This window comes from Cyclopterus lumpus, chromosome 25 (assembly GCF_009769545.1).
Source record: "Cyclopterus lumpus isolate fCycLum1 chromosome 25, fCycLum1.pri, whole genome shotgun sequence".
In the NCBI taxonomy this organism is placed as follows: Eukaryota; Metazoa; Chordata; class Actinopteri; order Perciformes; family Cyclopteridae; genus Cyclopterus; species Cyclopterus lumpus.
In genome coordinates, this window is record NC_046990.1 from 2,664,232 (window position 1) to 2,674,916 (window position 10,685).

General features: G+C 42.0%; 1 protein-coding gene across 4 annotated transcripts in view; it reads left to right on the top strand.

Annotated features, from left to right (window-relative positions):
• Window positions 1–10,685, top strand: part of pak1 (p21 protein (Cdc42/Rac)-activated kinase 1) — a 41,051-nt gene that overhangs the window by 15,280 nt on the left and 15,086 nt on the right. For 3 of the 4 annotated variants that reach the window (XM_034528847.1, XM_034528846.1, XM_034528848.1), the window contains one exon: window positions 10,582–10,685. This exon is cut by the window's right edge and continues 116 nt beyond it. In XM_034528847.1, coding sequence (XP_034384738.1) covers window positions 10,609–10,685 — 77 coding nt within the window. In that variant the 5' untranslated portion in view covers window positions 10,582–10,608. Of the gene's footprint in view, window positions 1–8,573; window positions 8,688–10,581 lie in introns of those variants that run through there. The other variant, XM_034528845.1, reaches the window with a different exon arrangement.

Sequence of the window (10,685 nt, forward strand, 5' to 3'; positions counted from 1 at the left end):
TGGGGATTGACTCACTTTTTTGAGCCAGCCTCAAGTGGCCACTTTTTGAACTGCAGCTTCTGGCACTTCCGCATTGGCTCTATTTCTTGCATATGAATGTAGCGTAAGCCTTTGACTGCATTGTAATATTGGCCTGTGGAACTGTGAGTTGCTGAGTACGGGAGCTTCCAAGGGACCAAAGAGAAGACATTTGACATCCTCCTTCTCAACCTTTACGGTGTTTCGAGAAAACACGTTCAGCTTTGTAATAATCATGTAAGAATCTTCTGTCAGCTATTTGATGCCTCCACTCATTTATCTCCACTGCAGTGTGTGTTGCATCCATCATGTTTACGACTTACATTCTGCTTTTCTAACTGCCGTGTGTGTGTGTGTGTGTGTGTGTGTGTGTGTGTGTGTGTGTGTTAAACCTATTAACATCATTAGAAGATGGGCTTGCCACTCAAGGCTTTGCAATGCACCCTGGGATTGCGCCAAACGCCTCACACCCATCTCAATTTGTGTCATCTTCTTTTGTTGTTTTTTAAAAATCTTTTTTAATCTAGGCTATGAATGTTATTTCAAAGTATCAGATATATATTAAATCACCATATAGGTAAATACATTTTGGATTGTCGTGATCCCAACTTTGCACTTCTTCTGTTTCACTTATTTGCTGTGCTTTAGTTCTGCCCACTTCCAATCCATATGTCCAACCTTCATTCCCTCTGTCCTGGTAATCTCCAGCTACCTCTGCTTCCCGTAAAACCAATCCGGACGACTTCGGGCCGCCAATTAATCACAGGCCACCGCCTGTCAACGCTGAACCAATGATTCTGCTGACGTGTCAGCCGGGCTTAGTTGATTAATCATTTAAGGATTTCCGTATCGCTCTGGCCTTCTATGAAGGTAGATATGTGTCTTTATTACATAAGCAAATGTTTTGAGAGCAAATTTCTCGTTTGTTCGTAAATTAGTTTTTTTCCTTATGAAACTAAAATTTGTTGCTACAAAATAAAAACCGTTGCGCTCAAAATAAAAACCGTTGCTCTAAAAAAAAAAAAAACAACTACAAATTGAGTTTGGACGTCGTGGGCGGGGGCATACGCTGCTGAATGAGCGAGGAGTTTCTATTGGTGGGTTTGACTTGCTCTTGGCATGCTCCGCTAACAGGAGGTTATGGTGAGGAGGACATGGAGGTAAGTATATCATATTGCTCTGTTTTGTCAAAAGTATTTTAAATGTAGCAGCTAGTGTGGTGGAGTGAATCTACCCACTTTAAGGTTGAGTTTCCTGCTCCACTTTTTTGTGTGCGTCGTGATATAGTAGAAGTTTTATTTTTTTTATTTTTTTTTAAATATGAGCAACAAACAGAGTTGTGTGTGTGTGTTTATGTGTGTGCATGTGTGCGTGGTCTAAAGGGCAGAATAGAGCTAAAAACATCAGGTCTCTCCGTTGGGGGTCTTAATGTGACCTTGCAGTCCATGTCGGTATTGATTATATAGAGCTCTGTGTGTGCGTGTGTGTATGTGCTCTTTATTGGATCTAGTTTTGTATGTGTGTGTTGGGGCATGCAGGAAGCCTCTCTGGAGTCCATGTTGTTGCTGATTATTTTATGCTATCGATCTTTAGACACCAACACACGCTCTGAGCTGTCACAGGAAAGGCCAGGTTCCCTTAAAATATTATTTAAAGACGATTAACTAGAGATTTACCGATCTGACCTATTCAGTCCCAATACAATACAATATAATATAATTACTGTGTGTATCGTCTGTGATTTACACTAAATAAGAATGTAAGGAGGCGGAGACAGAGTCGGTGATGGTACATATAAAATGATTTACATGATATTATCACATGTCTATGATTGTTTTAAAAATATCGCGCATATAATTTGATTGCTCAAAATTGTTGTTTATTTTATTTTGATCGATTTAATGAACTAATCTCTTCAACCTTTTTAATCTATCATACTGCTCCATGAACCCCGGCACACATTTTCATCCAAGTTGAATTTTCTCTTTTAATACCTTTGGTTCAGGCTTTTATCTGTGTGAGCTGAGGAGAGAAGGAGCATCAGATCGTGGATGGCAGGGCGAAGGGTTTCATGGATCTATAGACGCGTGTCAGGGTCAGCCCAAAGACTCTGTTCTCGATGTTACTGATGTGCATAACTTGCTCGGTGCATGAAAGCGTTCCCAAAACGGACTTAAAGTGGGGTAAAGTGCCCGAGGCAGTGATGCTGGCTGTGTTTGACAGCGAGCGCAGTTGGGATCATAATCGGGACCCGGTTTGCCCGGTAGACCAGTGAACCCATCGTATCACACGTCCTATCTAGTAAGTCGACCTCCAGAGTTTTGGAAGGACTAGTGGCTCCTCGCAGTCCGTTTTCTGGATTCAGATGTTTCTCCATCACTGACCTTCTTCTCGCCCTCAGATTTTAGTCTGACCGGATCTTTCCCACTTTAGAGATGTTTAGACCACTATTTGCTGGTCTTAAATCCTGCCCCACTTTAGTCCAGACTATAATATCTGGTTGAGATGTACCCATACCCTTTTTTTCCTTCCCGATACCAATTCCAATACCCGATCTTGCATATTGCCGGATGCCGAGTACCGATCAATACCCAAATATATATTATTATTATTCAACAACTGTATATTACTGATTTTCCATGGATGTGATATGATTGCTACAATTGTTGTCTGGCCTGGCTCAGGTCCAACCCTTTGTGCAATATGAACAAATACATGTGATTTGAAATATAACTTTGTTCTATTATTTAATCATACATTTTTATTTTGTATAGCGCTTTTAAAAAACAGTCAGTCATAACTGGAAAACAATTTGCGGGCATTTTGCTAGCTCTGGCTAATGATACTTTTTCCGCCAGCACCTTTTTAACCCTAACCCTGAAAATAGTCGTGTGCCCTCGTCTCTGAAGAGCTTCTGAAGCGTGAAGCCGATGTGGAAGTGTCTTAAACTTACATCCTGTGTTCTGACCAGCAGGACCATAAAGCAGAGTATGCTTCAGGGCGGGGCTACCTTGTGATTGACAGGTTGCTACCATGGCCGAATACAACGTCTCAACATGGCGTCACTCCTCCGCATTCCAAATATGGTAACTTCTTCCAAAATGTCAAATGTAGTCCACAAACTACAATGGGCGATGTCACAGCGACAACCTCCACTTCCTATTTACAGTCTTATGTGTCACAGTTTTGTAGTTTTGTGAATTTTGATACAAAAAGTTGCGAAAGTGAAAGTTTACAGTCCGCCATGCTCTTACCCTTCGTTGCTCAGTGTGACGGATTATTCCAATCATCAGCGTTTTAGTGTGCAGCTTCAGCTGAGTGAAATGTGAATGACACGGAGAAATCAGGTAGTGTACCACATTTATTAGCTATTATTTTTCTTTTAAACCAGCACACATCCCCTGACACACACACACACCCTCAGTTGGTCCCTGAAGACAATATGCGGAGGACAGATGGTCGTATGTGTGCGGCTCAGGGGTTCTGGGACGGGACGCCTGCTTGCTTACAATAACCTGCATAATCAATGAGCTGCAGACACACAGACGGGCCCCGTGTGATTACACACAGTTATGTCACGACAGCAACCAGAATACCAAAATCCACTTTCCTACGACAGAGTTCCAGGTGGTGTGAATACATTTCTGACCTGTGTTGTAGTTTTATGGCGCACTATTTATCTATAAAGGCGTGGTAATGTTCAGGTGAAGGCCGTTGCGATAGTTGGGGCATTAAAAGATTGCAAACAATATGCTATGTTGTTCAGGGATCGTTTATTATCATTCTCCAACAGAGGGTCATACCACGAAGTGCAGTGCTCTACCTTCTTATGCTTTTCTTATCTTATGAAGGCAGCACATCCTCACAATTGAGAAGCTGCAAATGGAGTGTTTTTGCTCATCGATCATTCGACCATCTGACTAATTGTTTCAGCTCTAAAAAACAACAACAATATGATTCAGGCACCAAATAACGACCAAAGATCGCTTGAAAGTTTTAATGTTTTGCGTACAAGAGAACTGCAGGTTCGGAGCAATGTGTGCCAAGTTAACGGGGAGCAACCCTGAAACACAAAGGATTGTGGGTAGAATGAGAGATTTTGACATCTGTATAGATTATGCCCTTTCACCTCTGCAGCTGACGTTCCTCCTGTCACGACACTGAACACCTCCAGCTGATCTACTGAAGTTTATATATGTATATGTGTATATATATATATATATATATATATATATATGTATATATATATATATATATATATATATCTACATGTGTGTGTGTGTATATATATATATATATATATATATATATATATATATATATACACATATATATATATATATATATACATGTGTGTGTATATATGTGTGTGTGTGTGTGTGTGTTTCTCTCCCAAACCCAACCAGGCTCGTCGTGTCCTTTGTTAATGCAGAAGAAAACCACCACCTCCCTCCTCCTCCTCCTCTTTCTCTTTCGCTTTTTCCTCACTTATCGTTTATTATATGTTTGGCCACGTCCTCCTCTTCAAAATGACCATCTGTCTCTCTACCACACACGCGCACACGCGCACACACACACACACACACACACACACACACACACACACACACACACACACACACACACACACACACACACACACACACACACACACACACACTCATTGCCAGCTGACACAAGACTGACATGGTTTGTGCAGAACTGCCTTACTCTGCCTCTCAGATGGAAATGATAATTGATGAAAGGGTGTGTGTGTGTGTGTGTGTGTGTGTGTGTGTGTGTGTGTGTGTGTGTGTGTGTGCAATCCTAGTACATGTTTCCGTTTGGTTATTCCATGTGTGTCTTAAAGCAGAAGGATGGTGTTATTTTATTCCGGTCTTATTGTTGACAAATCCCATGCAAAGTGTGCGTCCGTCTCCAAAGTGCCGTCTGACTTCCTGTCTCGGCCTGGAGCGACGTGACAAGAAATAAACATATCACAATATCTTTGAGCAAATACCTCGATATCGGTATTGTGACGACATTGGTTGACTATTAGTGCTTTTACAAAATAGTTCCACAACACGGTTTTTGATAGATAATCATCTTTGGTATAATATAACAGTCTAGAAGTTCAGAAGATTGCATCACTTAACTGTAATGCAGCCTTTAGAAACAGTAACGGACAAACGCTTACTCTCATATCTCGATATATTGCCCTGCCCTGTAGCTCCAAGCCCATTGGTTCATACGTTTTAAATCTTTAAAACGTTATCACAAATTTCAGCAACATAGCAGAAATAGGGGGACTACTTTCAGCGGCGGACTAATCCACATTTCTTCCTCTCGTGAGTGTTTGTGGCAGCAGGATGCTACATTGAGTCAAAAGTTATGGTACAAAATGAACATATGAACCAAGTAGAATGAAGAATAGTCTTATTCAGGCTGAATGATTAAACGTGTTGAATAAGAACGGTGTGTGATGTGGAAACCAGGGACTCTCCTGAGGTTGAAACTTCAAAGGCCCAAATGTGTGTGTGTGTGTGTGTGTGTGTGCGTGCGTGTGTGTGTGTGTGTACGCAGACTGAGAATAGATTCTGTGTGAGGTTTCGTGCTCATGTTGGGATTTGCACATATCCATATATAAAGATGCTGTCTGCTCTGTAAAATATGTAAAAATATACATTTGAAGTCTGGGCCTCGGGCTCTGTCTCTCCACCATGACTGACGACGTGGATTTCTTTGTCTCCGTCTCGCTGTCCACGTCTTTAGCTCGCGCTGCTGTTCCTGAGGTTTCCCCCGTGCTCAGAAGAACTCGGAGGCAGTAGACGGCTCGTCTTTCGTCCTCTTTTGTTCTGTTGTTGTGTGTTTTTTTCTTTCAGCGACGCCTCTGTCTCTTTGTCTCTTCCTGTTTATGTCTCTTATTTATTGCCACAAACACACACACGCTGAGATTGTTTATGCCCATGATCGAGTGTGTTGGAACAGCAGCAGCTCCAGGAGCAGGCAGGGGCTCTGTGGCCTCTCCGTGCCCAGAGATACTGAGCGCTTCTAGGCAACGACATGGGCGGAACCTGCGACTTTGAATATGGCAATTATCAATCATTCTCTTAGTTAAAATGTCCCAAAGTGATCTCTTAAAAAAAATATATATATCTTTTCTCACTAACCGTCCAAAACCTGAAGACATTCGTCCACTCTTTTCGTTCCTACATTTCAAAATAAAAGCCCTAGACATTTACACCGTGTACCAAAAGGGAACTCAAATGAAGCGTGAGCATTTTGGTAAAAAACCTTCATTCACATGAAATGGCTCAGTGGTAGCTTTATTTATATATAGCTTTCATATCAACACACGCCTTCTTTATGCATGATCAAAACCTAAACAAGCACACTGTCCACCGCTTACTGGGTGTAATTCTGAACCAATGCAGGGAACACGGTGGGTTTAAATAAAGAGCTCCAGTGCAGGAGGAGAGAGGGAAAACTCTGCTGTGTTTTTAAAACTCAATGACATGCACTTATGTGTGTGTTTCAGTGTGTGTGTGATGTGTGTGTGTGTGTGTGTGTGTGTTTCTTCCAGTAAACGTGGCTGCAGAAGCTGACATGGCGTTTCCAGGAAGTGCTGCTGTTACAAAGCAACTTTCTCTTTGTGTGTGTGTGTGTGTGTGTGTGTGTGTGTGTGTGTGTGTGGTTGTTAGATGTGCATTTTAAACGTGCTATCTCTGTTTTATTGAGTTATGTTGCATTTGAAATAAAAATGGAGAGCGCTGGAGATAACGGGTACTGTTTCCTACTGATTGGCTCACGGCCTCGTGTGTGTTTTTATAATGATCATGTGACTTATGGACTCACTAAAAGAACACACTCATTCTTCTATATACTGGCCGCCGTGTTTCTTAGAGTTGTGGACTACAGGTACATTTGCTTATTTCTTAGTCAGTAGAAGTGCCATGAATTACACACACAAGATATTTTTCAATTTAAAAGTTAATTTTGCGCATCCAGAGAATCCCGTTGAGTTGCAGGCTAAAACACGTCAGGTACGGTCCAGGCACAATCCCTCCTTCCCCTGAGTGTTTTCACACCTCAGCCGACAATGGAGCACATTGACCTCACACTGTGATACACCTGAAGTCAGTGCTGCGTGTCTCTTAGCCAGCAGACATTCAACAGCGTAATTGAGACCGCTTTTCTTCCCTCTGGAGTCGGCGGAGGCCTTCATCGGGTGGACGTAAAGGCGACGGCGGGCCGGTGATGCTCTGGGTCTGCTCCATATAAAAACACATTCGCCCTTTTCTATGATGATGTCGGCTGGGTCAGAGAAACTGGTCGGACATGATTCACTATGATGGGGAGCAGAGGAGAGGCAGGGTGAGAGAAACTGAGAGATGGATGAGGCAAAAAGCCAAGGTTTAAAAGATGAGAAAAAAGGAGAGGAGGAGATGAAAAGTGATAAAGTTGTCAACCAGAGAAATGGATGTGTCGGTCACGATGGCGCTGACAATTTGTGACTCACTGAGAGGCGCTGTAATAATCATTGTGTGTGTGTGTGTGTGTGTGTGTGTGTGTTTCTAGATATCATATACGATATTTCTCATCAGTCACACACACACAGTCATCAACACTCCACTGAGTATACTGTGTGTGATGAGAGAGGTGTCTCTTGTCTGTCTCTGCACACAGCAAACAAAGACGCTGTTTTATTGGCCTCTCTGCAGTTGATCAGAGATGGCCTTTTTGCAACCGGTCACCATATTTGGACTGCGGAGGAGTCGGCGTAATCACCTTGTAGCCCCGCCCTAAAGTATACCCCATGGGCAATCATTTACTAAATGAACATTATGCTGTATTGAAGAAAACTAGAGATTAAGACCATAAACTCATGTTTACAATGTTTACTGAGGGAAGATCAAGAGATTAAGATCAAGATCATGAAGAGAGAAGTAGAGTCATTTATATAGACTTATATACAACTAGAGGAGTCACCCCCTGCTGGCCAGTAGACAGAATGCAGGTTTAAGACACTTTGCATTGGCTTCACTTTTTAGGACCCGGTTGTCGTCTGGGCGACACAGACTGTAGTTGATCAGTGATACACCTGCAATACATTTACATCAGCTGATTTATTGGTCACAGTCTTTATCTTTGATGTGTTGTCTTGCTGGGAAAACCCTCCGACTGTGGTGAAACTCAGATCGTTTTTAGAAGTTGACTGTGTGTGTGTGTGTGTGTGTGTCATGTAGCAGACAGTGTGTGGGTTTGTTTGATAACAGGGCTCAGCTGAAACTGACAGCAGCGTCTGAAATACGAGACCTTTGCTGTCTCGTCCCCACAGTCTGAGCGTGCGTGTGTGTGTGTGTGCGTGTGTGTGTGTGTGTGTTCACCCAGTGGACGCAATAAACACAACATTGCTGTAGTGTTCCTGTCTATCTATATATCTGTGTGTGTGTGTGTGTGTGTGTGTCGGCCGCTGCGTTTCCCCACTTCCTCGTGTGACTCACCTTGTGACATCATGTCGTGACATCACTGTCTGCGGGAGGCCGGGTTTTGCTCAAAAGGCCGTTGGAGCGCCACTCTCTCAGTCTCTCTCCTTGTGTTTTCAAAGTTTTCTCTTCATTCTTTTTGTTGTTCTTGTTTGTTTGTGGAGGAGTTTGACGCTGCACACATGTCCGTCTGCCTCTGCTAAGGTAAGAGGTAATTCAAGTGAAAGGAAATTGGTTTTAAAATAATTTTTGAGGCAGAATCTTCCGCGTTCACCTCTTTGCTTACACTGAAACCATTTTTATTGTCTTTATTAATCTGATTTTATTCGGGAAAAAAACAACCTGCTTCAGATTATGTTATTTTTCGCTCCTTGTGTATGCTGTCACGTTTCTCTGTTACTGTCTTTAACAATGTGTTGGGAGGGGGCACAGCAACATGTGCTCGGTGCTATCAGACGCCCGCAGACAGAGGAGCCGCTGATCAGAGATCAGCTCAGTGGGGCGTCGATCCCCTGTTGCTGTAAACTCTTATTTTTTCTTTTAAACCTTTGGTTGGTTTGGTCTGGTCCAAATCAATGGAATAAAAGGGCTTCACGATGAGTCCATTCATGCTTTAAAAACACATTCTTACCAACAAATAACTCAATTGTCTGTCACTCGAGAAGGCAACGCAATCTGGTCCAGGTCCCCCTCCTCCCTTTCCAGCTGCTAGCATCCCAGCATGCAGAGTGTAGTTTTGACTCTTGATGGATTTTGATTGTAGCCGGTTAACTTTATTGATGAACGTGTGAAGTGGAGACCTGCGTTACAACAGGAAGTAGACCTTATGATGAGACTGTAGCTGATGGTGACACCTGCAGAAAACTGAGACTGTGAGCACTTTGTGTTTCTTCAAAAATCAAATACTTTATGGGGATTAATAGAATCATCAACATCCTGTGTGTGTGGTGTGTGTGTGTGTGTGTGTGTGTGTGTGTGTGCGTGTGTGTGTGTGTGTGTGTGTGTGACTGTGTGTAGCACTGACCCAAATAGATTCTCCTCGTTCCTTGTGGGACTTTAGCAGGTTAGCTTGCACCGTGTAATTCTGTATTATTTATGTGAGGTTGTTGTGGTAAAACCAGTCATTAAAATGTCCCTCTTTGCCTCTCAGCTGTGTGTGTGTGTGTGTGTGTGTGTGTGTGTGTGTGTGTGTGTTTGTGTGCATGTGTTTGTGTGTGTGCGTATATTATCAGAAAGTTGCTCCTTTCCTTCTCACAGCATTTAGAGTCAGTAGACACGCGCACACACACACACACACACACACACACACACACACACACACACACACACACACACACACACACACCATGGTTTAGTTGTTTGCAGATCAAACAGACCCCTCAGTGAGCAAATGGAAACTGTATTTCTTTCTTTCTCCGGCTTGGACTTTGAGATTGTGATCAAAAGAAGAAAAAAAAAAATCTATTTCCTATTGTTTGCTCAATATATAACATTGATAAATAAAAAAAAATAGAAGTTTATTTGTAGAAAACCTTTCCACAGTGAGACAATTTAAAGTGCTTTACATAAGACATAAAAGGCATAAAATGAAGACAATATAAAAAAACACATATATATTATATATATATATATATATAATTATATATAATTTAAAAAAAGAGTAAAGTAGAAATATGATCAAACAGAATCAGATGGATTAACCCTCTGACCCAATATATCTTTTGTGCAGTACAACACAAGTTGAATTTTCTTTTTATGAAAAAAGGTTCCCAATAGGTCTTGCCATTATTACCCTGTTGTACATATTGAAGTTGTTACACTTTAACAGCCTCTCCTGTCCTCTCCCCACTGCTCTGTGTGTATTATTAATTAATACAATTAAATCACGGCTTCTCAGTTGCACTGATTTTAAATACAGGATGTGGTTGAAGCAGCCAATTCATTGGAGGCAACATTTTAAATGAGACCTGGAACGGAAAGTTATTATTTTTTTTAATGATTATATTTTATAAAATATAAAAATGTTAGCTTCGATTTGGTTGCTTTTTTCACACAAAGCAGTGATCATCCTCCCCTCTCTGTTCTCGTCTCTGTGCAGGAGCGGCCGGCTGCAGCCTAGCTGAAGATGTCTGATAATGGGGAGGTCGAGGACAAGCCCCCAGCTCCGCCCATGAGGAACACCAGCACCATGATTGGATCCTG